The 21,640-nt window shown below is 35.8% G+C and overlaps 5 protein-coding genes across 6 annotated transcripts; 3 read left to right on the forward strand and 2 right to left on the reverse strand.

The window, feature by feature from the left end:
* The first annotated feature begins 600 nt into the window (after positions 1-600).
* Positions 601-3,341, forward strand: LOC105175477 (E3 ubiquitin-protein ligase RNF170-like protein). Of its 2 annotated transcripts, none has more exons than XM_011097927.3 (5): positions 601-812; positions 1,360-1,559; positions 1,935-2,036; positions 2,851-2,902; positions 2,982-3,341. In XM_011097927.3, exons 1-5 carry the CDS (start codon positions 722-724, stop codon positions 3,092-3,094), a joined length of 558 nt encoding a protein of 185 aa, XP_011096229.1. In that variant the 5' UTR covers positions 601-721; the 3' UTR covers positions 3,095-3,341. The 2 variants fall into 2 exon arrangements, with proteins under 2 accessions (XP_011096229.1, XP_088733584.1); XM_088877458.1 differs by having other exon boundaries at positions 741-825; positions 1,354-1,559.
* Positions 3,342-3,407: 66 nt separating this feature from the next.
* On the reverse strand, positions 3,408-6,811 carry LOC105175487 (putative polygalacturonase At1g80170). Its single transcript, XM_011097938.3, has 9 exons — positions 6,381-6,811; positions 6,154-6,282; positions 5,810-5,980; positions 5,694-5,714; positions 5,406-5,613; positions 5,248-5,329; positions 5,010-5,118; positions 4,592-4,708; positions 3,408-3,982 (listed from the first exon to the last, which is right to left on the reverse strand). Exons 1-9 carry the CDS (start codon positions 6,624-6,626, stop codon positions 3,671-3,673), a joined length of 1,395 nt encoding a protein of 464 aa, XP_011096240.1. The 5' UTR covers positions 6,627-6,811; the 3' UTR covers positions 3,408-3,670.
* A 634-nt stretch (positions 6,812-7,445) lies between these two features.
* LOC105175495 (protein NRT1/ PTR FAMILY 5.10) lies at positions 7,446-10,397 on the reverse strand. The gene is made up of 4 exons (XM_011097950.3): positions 10,203-10,397; positions 9,893-10,110; positions 8,943-9,460; positions 7,446-8,631 (listed from the first exon to the last, which is right to left on the reverse strand). Exons 1-4 carry the CDS (start codon positions 10,339-10,341, stop codon positions 7,815-7,817), a joined length of 1,692 nt encoding a protein of 563 aa, XP_011096252.1. The 5' UTR covers positions 10,342-10,397; the 3' UTR covers positions 7,446-7,814.
* Positions 10,398-13,382: 2,985 nt separating this feature from the next.
* On the forward strand, positions 13,383-14,162 carry LOC105175505 (uncharacterized). The gene has a single exon (XM_011097960.3). The coding sequence runs from the start codon at positions 13,543-13,545 to the stop codon at positions 14,002-14,004; it is 462 nt and encodes a 153-aa protein (XP_011096262.1). The 5' UTR covers positions 13,383-13,542; the 3' UTR covers positions 14,005-14,162.
* A 1,444-nt stretch (positions 14,163-15,606) lies between these two features.
* On the forward strand, positions 15,607-21,184 carry LOC105175515 (transmembrane 9 superfamily member 1). The gene is made up of 12 exons (XM_011097972.3): positions 15,607-15,989; positions 16,734-16,926; positions 17,008-17,112; positions 17,241-17,258; positions 17,353-17,447; positions 17,538-17,690; positions 17,975-18,109; positions 18,307-18,473; positions 19,260-19,354; positions 19,475-19,848; positions 20,341-20,614; positions 20,716-21,184. The coding sequence occupies exons 1-12, from the start codon at positions 15,915-15,917 to the stop codon at positions 20,781-20,783; spliced, it is 1,752 nt and encodes a 583-aa protein (XP_011096274.1). The 5' UTR covers positions 15,607-15,914; the 3' UTR covers positions 20,784-21,184.
* Positions 21,185-21,640: the final 456 nt, after the last annotated feature.

The raw sequence follows: 21,640 nt of genomic DNA on the forward strand, positions 1-21,640 counted from the left end.
TCTTAATTAATTTTTTTAATTAGATGGATTACAATTATATTATATTTTTAATTATTAATAATTAATATACATTATTAATTAATATTAAATATAAATATAATTAATAATAATTATTATTATTATTATTATTATATTATAACATATGAATAATTATATAAAAATAGATTAATAACGGGTGCTGGAACTAAAAAACCCTATTTGAAGAATTAATTGTTTGGATACTCAAGATTAATAATCTTTCTTAGGAACAACTCTATAATATAGATAGGAGTTAGCTCTGTTTGGCATCTATACCTCGATTCTTCAAACAGTATGGGAACCTTTCAACTCGTCACGTTCGTCCACTTAGATTTTTATGGCACCTCCTCTACCTTAATATAAGCTGGGAGCAATTTTGAAAAGCGAAAAACCTCACAAATCAATGAAAATCAAACTCATATCCTTCTAATCATGCATCATCAATTAAGCTATGCCTACTTAACTAAAAGTCCTTTTTCTTCATTAAAACTTCTTTATATTATTTATGTTTTTTCTCAAAAATACACAAAATTCATAGCCTCAAGCCCACAAGTATTCTCTAATCACAAAACAGCCCCAGAAATCTTACAGACTAAGGCACATTATACTCAAAACCCCAATTCCCAATTCCGACAACAAACTGCAGCAGCAGATCAAGAAACAGAGAGAGAAGGGAAATTTGCGAGATTTGGATAGAGAGAAAATGGATGGGCCACCGGAGAATGATGTGTGTTCCATATGCCATGCCAATTTTCATATTCCTTGCCAAGCCAATTGCAGTCATTGGTTCTGCGGTGCGTCCTTCTTTTACACACGCGCAACACTATTGTTATGCGGATTCCAAGCTTTTGTATAGTTTAGATTAAAATCAGGGACCCTTCGTTTTTGGAAAGAAATTGTCATACGGGATGGGAGATTGATTGTGATTGGATTGACCAGAGCTCTTCACTGAAATGATTTGAGCTTTTCACATGTTAAGATACTGCGCCGTTTATTTTGCAGATGCTGGATAAATTGAAGTTTTATTTCACAGTTATCTTGTTCAAAGAATTCCAAGTGCGATAACTGATGAGTGAGAAGTTTTCTGTTTCAATATTAGGATTAGGGCCTGTGAGCGCATTTTGAAAAGAACTGCATTCTTACTGTCTGATGATTTTATGTAAGCTTCAACGACCCGGCCCCAGTCCCTTGTTGGCCCCAAAGTCTATCACCATATTCATATGAGCATAAGATGATATGGCAGTATAAGTTTGTCTGAAATAGATCACATGACATGGGTTATATTTTCCCCCATTCAACTAAAATGCAGTGTTGTAATACCTGATGGGCTGTTTATTTCAGGTAGTTGTATCCTACAAGTTTGGGAACACGGAGCTGCTCTTCACCCATGTAAATGCCCCTTATGCAGACGTGAGATTACCTTGTTGGTTCCTAGTGAGGCTTCATCTAGGCGGCGCCATATGTCTGATGTTTCTGAGATTTTGCAGAGGATCGAAAGATATAACCGTCTATATGGTGAACGCTCGAATGGTCTAATGCAGGTTATCAAGTAATACATACCTTGTTATTTGCTCCTTAGCTATGTTGTGGGTTGGCTATTTTGCTGATAGCAGCTATATCTTTTTCTGTTTGCTATTATGTTGGAGTTCATCTCTTCATGAATTACTTTATGCATTCTGTATATCTGCTCCTGAAAGTAGTCATCTTTTCTTATTATAGTTAACCATCCAAAAAGTAACTAGGTTAATATCTGATTTCTTTTTGCTTCGGTATTAAAGAAAAAAACATGGTTATTTTTTAGAGCAGCGTAATTACTATTGCCAGATACTATGAAATCCGAAAGAGATACTGCTTTTTCACGTGCGCTTTGTCCTTAGGGCATGTATGTTACATATACGGATCCTTTTTTGTCGCAGAGAATGCAAGACCTTCCCTTTCTTCTCAAGAGATTGTTACGGGATGTGATGGATCCTCAAAGATCACTCCCGTTTGTTATAAGGGCACGCGTCTATCTGGCAGTTAAGTTTGTCACTCCCTTTATACAACCATTACAGAATATGATCTGATGCTTCTCATTTTTAACTGCTATGCTTTTATATGGCTGCAATTTATTATGTTCGCTACTTACCATTTTAGTTTTTAAGGACTTTTTGGGTCGTTATCACTTATTTTGTATTGATGATATTGCTATATTCATTTATTATATAAAGAAATCTGTTGGCTAAATAACTTGGCCAGTTAAGCTTTGTAAGGGAGTAGTACTCCTTTTTTTTACAGCTTTTTAGAAATGATAGGGATTCTGTAGTCCCCGTTGTAAATTTGCTCGCTTTCTGATTTTAATAAAGAAGGGTTGGGGACTCCAAAAAGCTCCCCCATCCCCGGGTGGTTTAATTGAAAAAAAAAACTTGGCCAGTTAAGCTTGTTTGAAATTCATTGTGCGTGCACTAGACTAAGGCCACAAAGTCTGGATATTGAGCCTATAAAGATGTCTCTTCGTCAATTACAATTTCTCAAATAATGTTGAACAATAGAATGTAGGTTAACTGGGAGTCTGGGACTAACTCTTGTCAGCTCATTGTTAATGACCTTTAATTTTTGCATCGCACGATCCACTAGAGAACATTCAACTATTTTATTGCAACAACTACTTAAAGACCAATACAATTATAGTCGAGGAACTGTATACGTCTTGCTTCACTTATTTGACCTGATATTAGGCGAACATGCCAAGTCATTTGCTGTTGGAGTTCTGCAGTTCTTTTCGGTTGTGCAAACCATATTTACTGACTTTACTTCACATGGATATTGAATTTCCTTTTTTACCTGATGCAGATGCTTGTTAGTGCTATATATGTCATTAGCCCAGTGGACATCATTCCCGAAGGTACTATATTATTAGGGCTCCAACATTCTTAATTATTTGGTTTGGGTTCTCAGTAAAGCTTGCAATTTCCCTGTCGCAGCACTGTTAGGCATATTTGGTCTCTTGGATGATCTGATTATTGTGTTCATATGTTTCCTGCACGTTGCTGCCCTTTATCGAGCTGTTCTTGTAGCCCGCCATGGAGGTGCTTAAGATTGAGATGGATGCTTCAAAGCAACTGGAGCGGAAAAGAGAAGGCCTTCTATGCTCTGCTGTCAAGATTTGTACTATCCCCGCCTACTGGATTCTCAGACTGAACTGGAGTCCCACTGGGAAATTGTTTTCATTCATTTTCTTGAGTTTCTTTTACCTAGTGTATGGAAATTTGTAAACTAGACGTACTCTTTACGGATACACATGATCAAGTAAGTAATACCTTTGATGTTGAGGAGTTATTCAACTTCTTGTCTAGGTATGGCAAACCAAACAAATCCGTATACTAGCAGATAAGTGGAGATAGAAATACTTTGCATTAAATCATTCTCATTCTATTTCAAATTTTCAATTCTATATGGGGAAATGTACAAGGAATTCCTTGGTGTTCTTCAAAATATTTTAATGTGTATCCTAAGGAAGCTGTATCACATATACTTCTTGACTACCATACAACATAGTGACATATACTAGAGTTTCAAGAACAGAATCTGAGAGTTCAGATGTGCTCCAATAAATGCCATGCTGTCTCATACTCTAATGCTCATGTATCAGAAAAATTGTAATGAGGTCGACTCAAAGTTCTGTATGGACAAGATATTCTCTGCTGCTTTTGGTGACCTCGGCTTCTTTTGCCTGTGAGATCGTCAAATCCTTATCAGACGACGACAAACATTCTGCCGAAGGATGAACATATCCAAAATAGAAGCCTGAAGCAGAGTTGCAGTAGGTCTCTACAGTGCCATCTTTGCTCTGTATGTCGATATTGTCGAGAATGATGTCTGTGCAGGGAACTGTGTCACTGCATGCAAATTTGATGGCCTTTTGGCTTCTAGAAGTCCCACTTATGTTCAGGTACATGATTTGGCTTATTGCAACGGCTGAAGTCTAAGATATTGAGGTGAAAAAACAAGCTTCAATATTATGTATTGGTAAAAGCGAGCATCAAGTTAGACGAAGTTGCTTATTTCTTCCTTCAAAATGACAGGCAGATAGCGGAATAAAATATTCACCTAGATATATTAAGAGTTAGGGGTTAATTACACATAAACCCCCTTTAAAAATGCTAAATTATATTTTCCTCCTAAAAAGTTTTGAAGTTAGACTTACACTCTTTCTCAAAATTCTCAATTTATACCTCGTATCCTTCCGTTAGGATTTGGATAGAAAATATTGATGAAAGGAAAGAAAAATATATAAATTTTTAATTTTGTCCATCATTTAATATTCTTGTATATTTTTGTACTTATATATATATGAAGTGGGGTTAATATATTAAATTATGGGTAAATTGAAAATTTATGCAATTTTTTTGGCTGACGTTAGTATTTTTCGTCCAAATCCTAGCAAAAGAGAGTCAAGTGTAAATAATGAATTTTTGGAGGAAAAATAAGTGTAATTATAAAATTTCTTTAGGCGAAACTGTAATTTCACATTTTTATAGGGAGTGTAAATGTAATTATAAGAGTTAATGATAAGTTGCAGCACATGCTATACCTGATTTTTACAATTCTTTGGTGAATCACAATAGAATTGGTCGATGATAATGGGATTGGAGACGTCCTCCATCCTCACATTTTGATAGCGCACCGATCTTACATAACCGGAACCTCCCTACAAACCAAAAATCTTTATCAAGAAATAGGATGGAGATCTCCGATGTTAAAAAGACCTTGCTCATGTTTCTGACTGAAGATTCTGAACATGAATATACGAGTCGGTTAAAATTTAAGATTAAATTGCAAAAGGTGCAAAGTTTGTCAAAGTTAGCATATTAGTATGTTTCTTGTTTGAACAGGGGATGTTATTCACTCTTCTGCTCAACCTTGTACTGCTCTTTTTGCATACTGTAATAAGATTGTTCAGTGATGCTCATAATTCTTGTCTTCTGTAAATCAAGAGCGTCGGACTTTACCTGCCAAGTCTTGATCCTAAGGCCATTTGTTGTGCCTCGAAGGAAAGCAGTATCCAGGTCAATCATCTCAACTATACCTGTGGAGTTTTTCTTCCCAAGACTGCCTATGCTGCAGCATAATAATCAGAAGAAACAACAACGCGCTGTCAGATATATCTGATATAAATCTTGAAATATCTAGTATTACTCTTTCTAATTATATGAAGCAGACGTAAAAGAAAATGTTTTGATTTTTCACCTGATTCCATGACCAGGCCCACAATATATATTGTTCATCTTGATAGTTGAGCTACCGTTGACAATCGAGATACAATCATCACCTACAGCCATAGATGCAAAATGGTAATGCTCACTGTTATATCAGAAACCAAGACAAGATGGCCATTTAACGCGAACCTGTTCCAATTTTGCAGTTTTGAAGAACTACATTCGTTGATTCAGTAATATGAATTCCATCAGTATTGGGACTGTCCCCGGGAGCTGAAACTTTTACACCAGTCACGCGAACTGAATCAGAACGGGTAATCACAAAGTGCATTTGTTGGCTGTTTTGAATTGTGAGGCCTTTCACTCTTACAGCTGAGCTAGAACTTATAGTTAAAGCCTGCATCAGGTAACATTTTCATTAACCAGATCTGGTGTTAACATATGTAGTTTCATACAACTGATGCAGTAGAACCTCACCGTTGGTGCTTCTTTGCATGGCTGAGGGAGACGGAGAGGAAAGAAAAAAACAGTACTTGTTAATAATGCAACACAACTTCTAAAACTATGAAAACATGATTTTATTCAAGATTTACATTGGACTTGTTCCTTTTGCAAGAAGCTGCCCACCATTTGCTTCCTGAGCCATCAATAACCCCGTTTCCTTGGAAAACAGCCCTGTTTAAATTGTAAAAACCAAGCCAAATTCGTGGGTTCTTGGGATCCCAATTTTTGGGATCATCCGGCGCTACAATAGTTCCATCAATCTGCACATCAAGTTCACTGATCACTGAGGTTGATGAAAAGATTTACTCCGACTTAGTATTCGGGTCAAAATATAGCACTTATGTTATAGAGGAAAAGAAAGGATATCTGTCTTTGTGTGTGTCAGACATCTACTAGATTTCAGTGTACACATTTAACAAATCAATATAAATACCTGGACTATAATCTTGTCAGCACAAGGCCCTTTAAATCTTGTAGCATTTACTAGGTACCTACGTTCTTCAGGGACCAATAGAACTGATTTTCGTGTGGAACAAGCTTCTTTCCATGCATTTACAAAGGCCTGAAATTAATACATGTACAGACTTTCAGAAAAGAAAAGGTAAAATCTTCTCCTCCAAATATTCGGACAGGGAGTGTTCCACTACAACTTTTTTTTACCTGAGTATCATCAGACACTCCATCTCCAACTGCACCAAATGCATCCACATTTACAAGAACCTTGTTCCCACGACCACTTTTCCAGTACGGTGAGTCTAAGAGCTCAAATTCATCGTAATCTCCTTCTTGTTTGTCCGAATCCTCGACAGTTGATAAAATATCAAACCTGTCAGGATAAGCTTCATCTGCACTCCTAGGGGGTACCACTAGCAACATAAGAAAGCAAAGAAATGTTAACTTGCTCATGATTCTACGATACCGTGTATTTGCTTCTTTAATGCTAGATTAAAGGTTTTTGGATACATAAATCAGGAGAAAGACAATGGGTTATTAATATATAAGTACGGATTTGTGGGTGTTATTTGGCTTGGCTTGAAAGGACATGAAGGTATTAACTCTCTGCATATACGCCCACACTTGAAGGGTAAGATTTTGAAACTCTGAATGACTTTGCTTTACTCTTCAAACTAGCGGCCCACAATAGACATTCCCTTATTAGTCAAAACTGATTTGATGAAGACAACAGAAGAAACGGGAAAGAGACAAAGTAGTTCTTAAGGATAGGAAATACGAATTACATTAAGATTATGAGATTAGATGGTTAATTGGAGTTGGTAATGATGGTTTTTCTTGTTCAAGCAGTTAATGATGAGCTCTTTCGTTATTTTGTGCTTTATGTAACATCTGGTTCTTGTAATGTTTTACGTAAAAGAAACAATGATGTCCATGATATCATGTACTGCCTAGTTTTTCTTGATGGTATTGGGAGAGTGGTATAAGAAAGTATCATTAACTATGATGAATCCTAAGACTGAAAGTTCATGACGATTGTCGAAATCAGTGCAAATGTGAAAAGATGTACGATACTGTCCACAAAAGAGCATGAGCATGCTAATTGATAGAACATGCACAACCCATGTACCGAAAGTCTTTCCGTGTGTGAGCTTGTGTTTTAAATTGATACAAATACAATTACATACGCATGTTTTACAGACTTCTAAAGTTTGCAATCTTGCAGTTTTAAGCGATTTCATATATACAATGATGTTACGGGAATTCAAAGCGTAATCAATCTAAAGCTTGCAGCCAATAAACATTCAAATTAATATTTCAATGATGATATTTATGTTGCTACAACTACAATTCGATGATGTTTACAGTATCATCGAATGCGGCCAATCAGTAGACCTTATGTTCTGGGAACATTCAGTAACCAGTAGATGATAGGCCAACTAAGGATATACAATGAAGAAAATCTTTGTAGAAACCATTGTTGCTGTCAATGAAAAGCATACCATCTTTATGAGAAAATAGCAACAGCATGGCAGATAGAAAATGATGCACCAATACTTTCCATGAGAAAATACTCTAGGATTTCCTACTTGCTCTCTCTAGTTTCTCGTGGAAGTTGATATCGTCTTATGCGAGATAATATCACACATTGCCTTTTCTATTATAAATATAAGATTTTGCAAAGTAGAGGTAGGTGATGAATGCAGCTGTACTAAGCCCCGCCAGAAGCCAATAGAAGTAATCTAGATGTGCCCGATTCAAGTTGTTGGAGAACCAACTGTCCTGACCCTGCCCACCTGTGGCTTTCTCAATGACAGAGATGAGAAAACTGCTTATGAAACTCCCAACCCCAAATATGCTGAGATATAGAGCAAGACCTATACTTCTCAATTCACTCGGGACCTGGTCATAGAAAAATTCTTGAAGACCAACCATTGTGAACACATCAGAAACTCCAAAAAGCAAGTATTGGGGTGTCAGCCACCACACACTCATTGGCACTGTCGCCTTTGGCATGTCCACCAGCCCATATTGAATAGCTGTTTGAAGACGTTTCCTCTCAACTAGAGCTGCAATTACCATGGAAAGCAAAGATAGAAATATTCCAGTACCAATCCGCTGAAGCATTGAGATGCCAGATGGTTTCCCAGATATGGCTCTGGCTATTGGAACCAAAATCCGGTCATAGACAGGAATAAAGATGACAATGGATAAACTGATGACAGATTGGAGTGAAGCAGCTGGTATTTGAAACGTTGGGGTGATGTAACGGTCCATTGTAACTCCTTGCTTGGTGAATAAAGTGGATGATTGTGAATATACTACTGCATAAATCAAACATGTAGCCCATATTGGAACAAGCCTAAGAATTGCCTTAGCCTCTTCAATGTCAGTGATGCTACAGACTTTCCCATCTAGTTTTGAACCATTAGGTGCAACTAATGCTTTATTAAGAAACCTATCATCAAGACAGAACTGAAGTTAATCCCCCAATTATAATAACAGAAGCAAAGATGTACATATAGAATCATGGCAAGCTTCTTATTGTTCTCTCAGTTTCAAGAAGGTGAAAGGTAATTAATTATGTGACTGCAATCAGATATCAGTAAAAAGAAAATTTTGATTCAGACAGAAAGAATGGCCCAAGAAAAAGAAAATCTCACTCAACAACTTTTAGATAATCTGTTTCTTTGGGCAGGTAATGTAATTCATGAAATTTTAGATCTTAAATGCCATATCTTGACAGAGACAGCACCTCAGTTGACTTACTCATATTGCTGAAAGCCTTCATAAGGCAGAATTCCCTGATTTTCTGCTTCCATGGATATAACTGAAGTGGTGGTCTGCCAATTTCTAGCTGCTCTGACAAATACTTGAGAAATCCTGAGAAATGGGTTCCTCTCATCACTTTGTAGGCGAAACCGATACGTATAGCTTCCAAGCAAAAACAGAATCAGGGCAAGACACATGACAATGCAGGGGATTCCAAAGCCAAGGCCCCAACTCAAGTTGTCCTGGATGTAGTTTAAAACAGACAGAGCTACCACAACACCAGCACAGAAGGAAAAGTACCACCAGTTAAAGAATGAGCTTTTAGCTTTACACTCTTCTGGATCCTGCTCATCAAACTGGTCAGCTCCAAAAGCTTGGACACAAGGTTTATGCCCGCCTTGTGCTAATGCTACTATATATAAGGAGAAGAAAAAGAGAACAATTTGCAGCTGTGGCGGCGAATCAGAAGAGTCGAAAGAGTAAATCAGAGCTGATAGAGACAAGCATCCAAGTCCCTGTAATCAATCACAATGTAAAAAGACCAAAATTGACCTGTTCTCACCCAAACAATGAACTTGTTCAAGATAACTAAGTCAAAAGTTCTTTTCTTCTCTTGTAACTTTTTTTCTTTTTCATGTTCCACTCGATCACAAAGTTGAGTTCTTTTATTGGATATCTAAAGGACTGAATTAGTTCCACTCCTACTTTTTCTATTTCAAAGTGGAGTCTTCACTAATTAGTCCACCTAACCTGGAAAATTTCAGAGAACAGACTATTTCAACCAGAAGTAGCTGCAAAAAGAAAACCTATGAATCTGGAGCAAAATGTTTACTTCCTATTTGGATTCAAATTCGCTCGTTAATGAAAAATAAAAAAAGAAGAATTCCATAAATATGAGAACATTATAAACCGTAGCTTCAATTTTTTCAGAAGAATCTACCACTGACCAAAATGTACAGGACAGAAGCAACAACAATCATCCGGTATCGACCGAAGAATGAGTCTGCCAAAAATCCACCCAACAGCGGCAAAAGCGACGCCGTCCCAGACCACACGTTGACATTCTCCGCCGCCGTGGCTGTGGACTGGCCCAAGGGTCCCGTCAAATAGCTTATCAAATTCGAACTTATTCCATAATAAGCAAACCTCTCCGCCACTTCAACGCCTAACAAGTACAAAAACCGCACAAGTGAAGGGAAAAGAAACATAAAATGGGTGAGAAACTCATAAACGCAGTTATTAGTTTACAAACAGTACCTATGATGAAAGAAGCTGATTTCCAGCCACCAGATTTGGATCTGGAAACGGGGCGGCCTTTGAAGTCAATGGAACCCTCGACTGTATCGTCCAGCAGCGGAGCTTCGGCGTCTGAAATGGCTGCTGCACCGAGGGCCATTGCTGCTGTCTCCGCCACAACAATTGCACCTGGCAACGATAACAAAGATTCATTTTTTCCGTTTTTTACCGTACCACCAGTTGCTACCGTAGGCCCATATCTTTTTAGTTTTGCAGTTATACCCCTGCAATACGTTTATTTCTAACTTTACACCTAAAACATAATTAAGAATTAGGGATTATTACAATGCCCTCCTCTAAATTTTAGTATTATCATACATAAACTCTTTGTCGTACTTCGAAAAATTAAATTTAGTTCCCTTATCTTTTGTTTTCGTCTACTAAAAAAATTCCTCCATCAGTAAAAAATCATAAAATTTGTCGATTTTAACAAATAAATTAAATAAAAATTCATATTTACTTTGAAATTACTTATGACTGACTTATTTCAAATCAAATAAATATTTTTATGGTCAAACTACTCTTATACATCTTCACACCATAATACATTTGAGAATGTATATTTTCACTCTTAAAAGAGTAGTTTAGTCAAGAAAATTTATTTAACATGTCATAAATAAGTAATAAGTCAATCGGATTAAATATAAATTTTCCATCAATTCTTTTTTTTGTTAATATCAACAAATTCAATCAATTTTAACTAACAGATGAATTTATTTTTAGATAGAAACAATATAAGAGGTATTATATATAATTTTTTAAATCATAAAAAATTTAAGCGTAATTACATCAAATTTTATTGATGAACGATGTAGTTATCCTTAAAAATTAGGAAAAATTACCCTCCCCTCCCCTGAGATTTTGTGTAATTACACTTAGGCCTCCTATAATTTGAGAAATTACATTTATCACCCATAAAGTTTGCTTTCATCTAACAAATGAGTCCCTCTGTTAGTCAAAACTTACTGAATTTGCTTATATTAATAAAAAAAATTTGGGAAAAAAACGTATATTAATCCCTGATTGACTTATTGCAGGTCGTATAAATCTTTTTACTATCAAATTACCCTCATACGCCTTTCACGCGTTAATGCATTTGATAAGGTATATTTTCACCTTTATAAGGGTAATTTATTTCGAAAAAAAAAATTGACCTGCAATAAGTCAGTAATGAGTCAATCGAGGGTAAATATCAATTCATTCACTTAGCTTGTTAATATCAGTAAATTCAATAAATTTTAACTAATGAATGGACTTATTTGCTAAATGAAATCAAACTTCATGAGTGATAAATATATTTTTTTAAATTATAAAGGTCTATGAGTAATTACGATATATCTAAAAAAAATAGAGTATAATTATCCCTAAAAATTAAGACCACAGCACAAGCCAATCACAAGTCCGCTGCAAGAAAAATACTGTTGGAAAAGAATCCAGAGGTGTAGAAAGGATTTTGAGGTGGAAATTAGAATCGTCGGCACTAATAAAGAAATGGACTATTCATATTCCGACTTATTAAATCTCGTGTTTCATGCTTTATTAGTCCAATGTCCATCACACGGTGGACAAAGTTTGCCTATGCATCAAACCATTTCATTTTACATTTTGAATTATTTTGACTATTGTAAAATGATAATTTGCTTTTATTTATACTTAGTGTATACAAACATGGAATTCATTCACAAGTATACCAAAAAAATAAAAACGCAGTTTAGAATTTTTTATAATGGCCTTATATACTAGACTAGAGGATCATATTATTTTATATTTTGATTGTACAATACTCTTAAAATCAATGGTTTATAATGATTGCCATTATCTTGAACTAGTTGGTTTAGGAAACGGAAGTTTTTTTTTCGATAAATGTAAAATTTCTTTAAACAAAAAAAAATAAAATACAAGAGTATAGTACAATTATGAATCATTACGAAGTTTTACCCCCAATAAACCAAAGGATCCACCATAAGCAATATATACCACATGAACTAACAGAAAAATGATAGTTCAACACTAATAATCCGTTGTCTAACATCATAAAGAATAGTATTAGAAAGTGCATAGCGGGCACATTCTCAAATCGACACTGATTGTGCTCCATCCAAATGTGATAACCAAAGAAGCAAGTAATGCTCTGTAGACCGCATTAATAACATGTTTCCCTTTCCACCTCGACGAAGCCCATGTAATATCTGTAGAACAAGAACGATTAGGCTAAGTAACCCGCACATAATACTGATCAACCAAGCAGTGCTGGGAATAGCGACATCGGAAGAATAGGTGGCTGTGCGTTTTCAGATTCATCATCACACAAGATACATGAGGTGCCCAAGTGAGAAAGCCAGGGTTGTCCAATGTGGACAGCCTGTCGAGGATAGCCAACCAAAGCACAAAAATGTGTTTGAGAATTTTGAAGTGTCCCAAAAATAGTGAAAACCATCATACCCTGGGCCTTGGTGGGGATAAAATACGAACCAGTGAAGCTACAGTCGACAGCCTGCACCAGCACGCCATAAAATTTGATGTGAGCCACCATGCACGACTGGTAGCTAATGTAGAATTTCCACGCCCCTCCTGAAGGAAAGTTATAAATACCTCAATCTTTAATTGTGGTGTATGAAAATATTGTTTACATAATTATGAACTGATTTTATAATCTAATCAAAATTAGTGAAATAGGCATTGAAGGGATTGCAATTAGAATACATCTAATGCACATTGACTTTGGTTGTACTTGCAGGAATCGAAGATAAAGCAAACAATGACCACTTGATGACGATCATGTAAAAGATTTGATCTCCAACTTAGATTATATACCCATTACTTACATAAAATTTATTTATATATATATATATATATTTGGTAAAAGACTAAAAGAGAGAAAGAGATGCAACACTTTAAATTTGGAGTTCTTATAGTGTTATTCCCATTACCAATCAGAAAACAAAAGGAAACGGAAGTACTTGTGTAGTTCATAAAAGATGAAAAATCAATATCAGTAGATTGAGTTTGTGTTAAATTCTAATTCCAACTGAGGTTGATTAAATTTAAATTAATTATATAAAAAATATAATATATGTACTATATAAATAGATTAATATAAAACACTCATCGAATTATTAATTTAATAGGATCAAAATTTATACGCAATTGCACTGCTTTTCCCAACCCAAAAGGGCAAAGTAAAGAAGCCGTCTCTCTCTCTCATTCAGCATCAATTCTGCTCGCAATCGCACGTTCTCTTTTCTCCCAAGTAACGAAAACAACACCGAAAAAACAATAGAAAAAGGAATCCCCTGATGTGATGTGGGACTCCCAGTGGTGGTGTTCTTTCGTCCCCAAAACACTCCAAAAACAGTCCCACCACCCGCTTCTCGTAACACAGGCCCCGAACGACGCCGTATGCTCCAACTGTGTTTCCATCTCCGCCATCGCCAGGATGCTGACTTCTTGGCTCAATCGCCGTCGGATGAGATACTTGTTTCTGATCCTATGCAGCCCTTTTCTTCTCCCTTTGTTCTGCGCCTCCTGCCCCTTCATCTGCGTATGCTACTTGATGTGCCGGAAACGGCGGAAGGCGGATGCTGGCCGCGGAGAATCGCGGAGCGATCACGGGGAGGTTGGAGACGAAGTAGGATTGCTGCAGAGGTACCTGGAAGATCAGCTGTTGCTTGTGGTTGGATCTGTGTACGAGTGCGGGGACGGTGATGAGAATGACGGGGCCGATGTGGAATATTTTGATAGTCCGAGGCCTCTTCTGCAATAACGCAAAATTGACAATTGATATACTACCGTCTCCTCTCCTTTTTATTTATTTCTTCTTCTTCTTTTATTATTATTATTTTTTTCTTTTTTTAGTTTTTCTTGTGAGTGTATACATGTTAAAAAGTCAACTCAACAACAGAAATTTCTGACTTTGCAGTACATACTTGTCTTTCTATCTCCTTTACGAAAACCCGTTGATGCAAAAATACAAATCTAAATATTATGATTTATGAACTAAAAAAATAATGTAACTTTCAAATTAATTTTAGGCTAAAATATAGAACTAAAGATGTAATTTACATACTCCATTCAACTATTTAATGGAATTTTTTTGTGAATTATTCTTACAACATTCAAGTAAATATATGATTATTGTATAATTTGAATAATGTAGTAAAAATGTGATAGCAGTTGAAACAGAATTTTTATTATTTGAAAAACGATCGAAACTAGTTTACTGCAATCTCAACACGACTCCTTATGTCCCTTTTCCAAATGAAAACAACGGATATTTATACTAATTCATATGTGTTATTTATCACTAGTTGATTTGGCACGTTGTTCCTATATGCATATAATAGATAATATATTATATCTTAAAATATATTATGAATTTAAAAATATATATTAAAATAAATGCATCACATTTAAAAAAAAAGAAAAAAAAATAAAACTAGAGATATTATGGACATAACATAAAATTGATACAAGTGACGTTTATGAGAGGATAAGAACTTCTCTTATATAATATAGATAAATAATGTGAAAAGTACAATTTTATCCTTTAACTACCAAAATGTAAGGACATCCTTATTCCACAAGTGAGATGTGTTTCAATTTTTTTTGTCTTGGGTGAATTTTTCCTCCACTTTATCATATATTCTTTTAGGCGTCTTCGTTCTTTAGACTTTAACTATGAGGTGAATATGACAAGACATGCTTTCATGTTATCTCGATTTTGTATTATAAACTTAAATTCAATATCTATAAATTATCTTTATAATTCTCACCTGCATCTAAAAATATTCAATTCAAATATATTATAAAAGTATCACAACATTAAAAATAGTGAATAAAAATAAAAACAAAAACAAATGGTAGATTTGTATCCCATGCTTAGGTCCTTAATTATGAAGACGTTCTGCCTAAAGGGCCCTTCTATTCTGATTATGGGAGTAAAGAAAAAAAGAAATATTGATAGTCAATGGTGTTGCTTCAAGTTGTGATTCATACACGTGACTGAAATAGAAGTGGTGTACTCAAATTTAATTTTTTTGACAAATTCATATCACTATATTGTATAAAAACAATTTTGAATGAAAAAAATAAGTAAAAAGATTAATTTCAATGTAAGAGTACCAAATGTATTCTGTAGTTTCTTTTTTTTTTTTTAAATAATACATTAATATAATTAAAAATAATAATAAATTATATTAATTAAATTTATATAATTAAATTATAATATTTTTCATAAAATAAAATAAAATAAATATATACATATTCAATGGGAGGTTTAATAAAATTGTTGGTAAAGAATTACGGGACAGGGAAATAGGAAGGAAGGGAATAATTAGAATTATTATAAGCGTAGCCTACTGACTCTCACACGCACACACAGTCACACTCGGTCTCGGTGTGAGCCATAAACCCACATTTCCACCTTTTCTTTCATATTGTCTTGTAGTTTCTGACAATTCTCCTCGGATCCAAAATCTTCCAACGATCGAATGAAGACGTGAGAGTCTGAGACGAGGGGAGCGCCGGAGAGTCCATTTCTCTTGAGATCTGAATTACAGTTGAAGGAATCAAGAGACACAAAGAAGAATTTCCCTTTTTTTCTTTTCTTCTTGACATTTTCATTCTTGTGGGATTTCTTGATTCAGATCCGAGGACCTCATTCCATTCAGAACGATGCGGTCCGCTGTCCGATTTGTGTGCATCTTCATTTTCTTCTTCTTGTTCCTCGTCTCCTCCACTTTTGGCAAGGTGATTAAATTGCTGATTTGCCCTAGTTAAGTTGTTCAAGTTACCTATTCGTTTCTCGACTGATCGTAGATCTTGTTTAGAATATATATTTCCTTAGGTTATAAATTGTACTCAATTTGATTTGACGCCGTTACTGCACATTTAGTTTTCTTCTCTTCTCTTTAACTTATTACGGATGTTGGTTTATCTTTTTTCTTCTTTATTTTATGTAATCAGTCATGTGCCTAGCAAGAGAAGGTATCTGGTTTGTGATAGCCTTAAGGAAATGACTAATGGAGGAGGCGATGAGGATAAATTTCTTTTGTTTATTTTTTTATATTTGGAACTTGTATCAAATGGCATAAAGTTGCGTGAAAAGTTCTATTGGATTCTGTTGATGTTTTATCCATTTGAAGGGTTATCGAGTGTACTTCACCTTGAATTGTAGTATTTTATATTCATATTGGGATTCATGAAAGGGAGTTATCACTGCACTTGTCTTTTCTTTTTTTAGTTTGTACAATCTGTTTGTATGCATGAAATTCCTTATTCCATTCTTTTTATAAATTGTTTCGTGTATTTATTGTTTATGCTTCAAACGGAAAATTTACTTACGATTCCTGCAGTGCACATTTTCAAGATTAATGCTTTGAATGGTTACCATGGATTCAAGAAATTTTGGTTTCTCAATTGTCTAGTGAAGAGAGTGCCCTTTGTGTTTCTCCTTTTAATTCACTTCGCTGATATGTTTTTGTTGATCCGTAGTATCAAGACGATGAGTCGGTTACTTTATGGGTAAACAAGGTTGGCCCATATAACAATCCCCAAGAAACCTACAACTATTACAGCCTCCCATTTTGCCACCCACCTGGCAGTCCAGCTCACAAGTGGGGTGGCCTTGGTGAGGTTCTTGGAGGGAATGAGCTTATTGACAGCCAACTCGAAATAAAATTTAAGAGTAATATCCCGATACTATACTTTGGTCATATTTTTTCGATTGCTTACAACTTTGCCCTCAGATGTGGTTCATCTTTTTCAGGAGATGTGGAGAGGACTACAATCTGTGAAATTGAACTGGAAGCAGCGAAGGTTAAACAGTTTAAGGATGCAATTGACAATTCATACTGGTTTGAATTTTTTATGGGTATGTTTTAGCATTATCGTTGCTGTTGTATTACTGCACAGTAACTGTATTACACCTTTTGAAATATATTCTGGTTCTTCTCTAACTTCTGTTCTGTTTCTGTGTACTTGTGGCTCACTTCTGATCAGATGATTTGCCATTGTGGGGTATGTGTATATATCTATATATATGTTCTTATTAGTTTAATACACTGTTGGACTGAGTTAAAACTTTGATTTTATTGCCAATTCTTTTCTGAAGGTTTTGTTGGTGAGGTGCTTCCTGATAGAGCCAATGATAATAAGCATGTACTTTGGACACACAAGAATCTTGTCATTAACTACAATGGGAACCAAGTGGGTTTCAGAGTAGATAGATATTTTTCTGTACATTGTCTTATTCCTTAAGACGATCTTCATTTTTGAATCGAAGAAATTGACTTGCAGATTATTCATGTAAATCTTACTCAAGAAAATCCTAAGACACTTGAAGAAGGGCGAGTGTTGGATATGACTTACTCTGTCAAATGGGTTCCAACTAACATTACGTTTGCACGCCGTTTCGATGTTTATCTGGACTACCCCTTTTTTGAGCACCAGGTACACTTAGTTAACAGTTCGAAGTCATCCTGTGTGTGAATATGTACAGTTGTTCCTATCCATTAGTCGTGTTGGGAGATTGTTGGATACCTTACGCGTATTAGTCCATATATTCTGAAGATTTTTCTCCTAAGGTGCTGCCCTTTTCTCTTTTTCTTTTTTTTTGGGGGTGTGAGGGAAGGGGTGTTATTGAAAAGGTTACTGTTATGTAGTAGTTGGGAGAAAGCTTTTAGTACTGCCATGTCTCCCAGCCATCAGCTCATCAATGAGTTGTCATTTTGCAGATTCACTGGTTCTCTGTCTTTAATTCTTTCATGATGGTAATCTTCCTTACTGGTTTGGTGTCTATGATATTAATGCGCACCCTCCGCAATGACTATGCTAAATATGCCCGAGAAGATGATGATCTGGAGACTCTGGTAATATTTTCTAAATCTTTTCTTATCTTTCTATAAAAACAACAATAGAGTAACAATTTGTACTAGTTTAGCTTCAACTTATTCAACACATGATTGACATGGATTCTGTATTAATCAAAAGCCTCTTAACTGGTTGAACGAATTGAAAGAACAAATGCCTTTTGGAAGCTTGCTTATTTTGAGCTTTTCATATTTAGGAACGGGATGTGAATGAAGAATCTGGTTGGAAACTTGTCCATGGTGATGTGTTCCGGCCCTCTCAAAATCTGGCTCTACTTTCGGCTGTTGTTGGAACTGGTGCTCAGCTAGCAACACTTGTTCTGCTTGTCATCATTTTAGCAATTGTCGGAATGTTGTACATAGGGTATGCCAGAACCACCTATCTCTCACGTCATTTTAGCAGTGTGACAGTGAAACAGACAAGTGCCTTACGTAGCTCATTAAGTCCTAATTATACTTGGAACGGACTTGAGATTAAAATTTTTTTTATCGACCACAAGAAATGAGTTTGCTTAATAGTCAATGTGATGTTAAAAAAGCTCTCAACATTAGGATCTGATTCTGGTTTTATGATAGTTCCTAAGATGTCAAATGCAGTCTTACAAGCTCAGCTTGTTGCAGTATCCTACATGATCAAACCTCAATTTATTTCACTGACCTTGGATTCACTGCCCCTCACCTATGAAGCTCCTTTTGCAAGATGAAATAAATAGGAAAATTGAACAAAATGAAGTAAAAAAACCTTGACTTCTGTTTATTTGATGCAGCGACATTTTCTTGGTGTTCTATTTTTCATTTGATATTAGGAAACCTTTTGGTATTTTATCGAGATTTTTGCATTATATAGTTCCTTTGATGTATTCAAAGACCTTTATTTCCCGGGGCATGGTTTTCTTGTCCAATTTTGTAACTAGATCCTGTTTAATGAATTAGTCTGTTTGCAAATCTTTAATGCCCTTTAGCAACCCTCCAATAGACGTCCGTTGTTTCACTGTTTTTTGGAATTAACTATCTCAATTATAATACTGTCACAGAAGGGGTACGGCATCATTTGTTGAGTTCTGATGCTGCCGAAGGGTATACTTCCTCTTTATAATATTTGTTTTTCTCAGTTGTTGTAATTTACCTGCTGCAATGTTATGTGACTCAGGAGAGGAGCAATTGTCACAACCTTCATTGTCTGTTATGCTTTTACATCATTTATAGCTGGTTATGTGAGTGGTGGCATGTATTCCCGGAACGGGGGTATGTTTTCATTTGAACCCCTACTAAAATAACTGTATTCCGTTGCGTTTTCTTTGAAAAAGCTTTTTGACAGCAATCCTAGTGCATAACGGATTATTATATTCTGTTATCTTCTGTTAGGTAAATCGTGGATAAAGTCAATGATCCTCACAGCATCACTTTTCCCTTTCATGTGCTTTGGTATTGGCTTCATCTTAAATACGATTGCCATATTTTATGGTTCTCTGGCTGCCATTCCCTTTGGTACGATGGTGGTTGTTTTTATCATATGGGCTTTTATATCTTTTCCACTGGCACTTCTTGGAACTGTTGTTGGAAGAAACTGGAGTGGTGCACCAAACAATCCTTGCCGAGTGAAGACCATCCCTCGTCCAATTCCCGAGAAGAAATGGTATCTCACACCTTCTGTTATCTCTCTAATGGGAGGTCTGCTTCCTTTTGGAAGCATTTTTATCGAAATGTATTTTGTCTTCACTTCCTTCTGGAATTACAAGGTAATTTCTCAATTCTTTTTATGTTTTTAGGTGAACTCTTTCTTTGATGATTGAGAAATTTGACCATGAGGTGTAGCTAGATGTTTTATCTGCTGGGCTTTCTCGTTGGCTATGTTTTAGATCCTGTTTTGTCATGGCTTGAAATTTTCTCCCTTTTGGATTGTGCCAGGTCTATTGCTGAATTCAATTTTGAACAATTTGATGTGTTTTGCAAATTTTGAGAATTGCTAGAAAGAGAACATAAAAAAAAAATTTGCATATAGAAATGACTGAGGCAATCTCATAAAATTATTCTTCGATTGAGTTTTTGGTCTGGTATACTTTCTCTTCCTACATCTTTTATCTATGTTCCATGTGAATAAATATTTTGGGAGACCAACTTCTATTCTTATTTAGAGACTCTATTACACTTTAGTTTCTATCTCCGTCTCTGGCCCTTCCTCCTGTCCATTCTTGCTGCTTATCATCCTTATTAATTTTTGCTGTTGACAGGTTTACTATGTGTACGGCTTCATGCTACTTGTGTTTGTGATTCTAATCATTGTCACCGTTTGTGTCACAATTGTGGGGACATATTTCTTGCTGAATGCTGAGAACTATCACTGGCAATGGACTTCATTCTTCTCTGCTGCCTCCACTGCTCTTTATGTCTACCTCTATTCCATATATTACTATCATGTCAAGACTAAGATGTCAGGCTTTTTCCAAACCAGCTTTTACTTTGGATACACTTTGATGTTCTGTCTTGGTTTGGGAATACTATGTGGTAAGTTTGTGAGTCCATTTTCTCCACATTCTTCATATAGTCATACAAGAGGCATTTGTCTATTTGGAAAGTCATCTTTGCTCATCTTTCACAAATTTCAGGTGCTGTTGGGTACCTGGGCTCGAACTTGTTTGTCAGGAGAATTTACAGAAACATCAAATGTGACTGAGTTCCAGAAGATACGAGGTGCTTTGATTTGGTTTTGAATGAAGTAATGCCAATCTGGAGGGAAGGAACAACCAGCTCTTGAGCCTCCAAAAGTACAGGATCTCTTTGCGGCCATGGCATGAGAGATGTTGAAACTTGGCTGGAGGTTTGGAATGTGAACCAGGATACTCCACTTACCTTTACTCCTGTTTACATCTGCTCAAGAACATGCTGAGAAATCTTTGTAGCCTGTAAATTTTGTTGCATAGGTATTTGTTACCTCACTTTGTTTCATTCATATAGGACCTGGCAATAGTTGATTTTTCTTCTGAAATTCTGAACAATTTTCTGCAAGAGTGCCGAAAAATCTGTCTAGTATCCGTTTCAATTTTTTCCCATGAATTAAATGATCTTTAGACCAAAGATACTGCTCTATTCCAACTTCTTGGTGCACTTTTAACTTCTGCCTCCAACCTGCATGGTTACCTCTCCCGCGCTTGTGTTAAGTTGATAAGAAGGATAAAAATCATGCATTCGAACTTTGAGATTTGTCCTTGAATTGATACATGGAATGCGAAAGAATTATTATACTATTATTTGTAAGAGTGATTTATAGTGGACTTGGATTTACTCATGCGGAATGGACGAGGGTTTGCAGTGCAGGCGGAATGGACAAAAATAGCAGCCGACTGTACTCCTACACTACTGATACTTTACAGTTGCTTCCAGTGATATTTTCACTCTCCAAGAACTTTGGCCATCTCATTTTGTTCGTTTTAGCCGACGGTTGCAATTTTGAAACAGCAACCAACATAAATCTGTAAAATGATGACATAGGTCGAAGATCACTACAAGTATTGTTCGAGCCTTGCAAGGGTG

This window comes from Sesamum indicum, linkage group LG2 (assembly GCF_026168435.1).
Source record: "Sesamum indicum cultivar Baizhima isolate 11 linkage group LG2, ASM2616843v1, whole genome shotgun sequence".
Lineage (NCBI taxonomy): Eukaryota > Viridiplantae > Streptophyta > Magnoliopsida > Lamiales > Pedaliaceae > Sesamum > Sesamum indicum.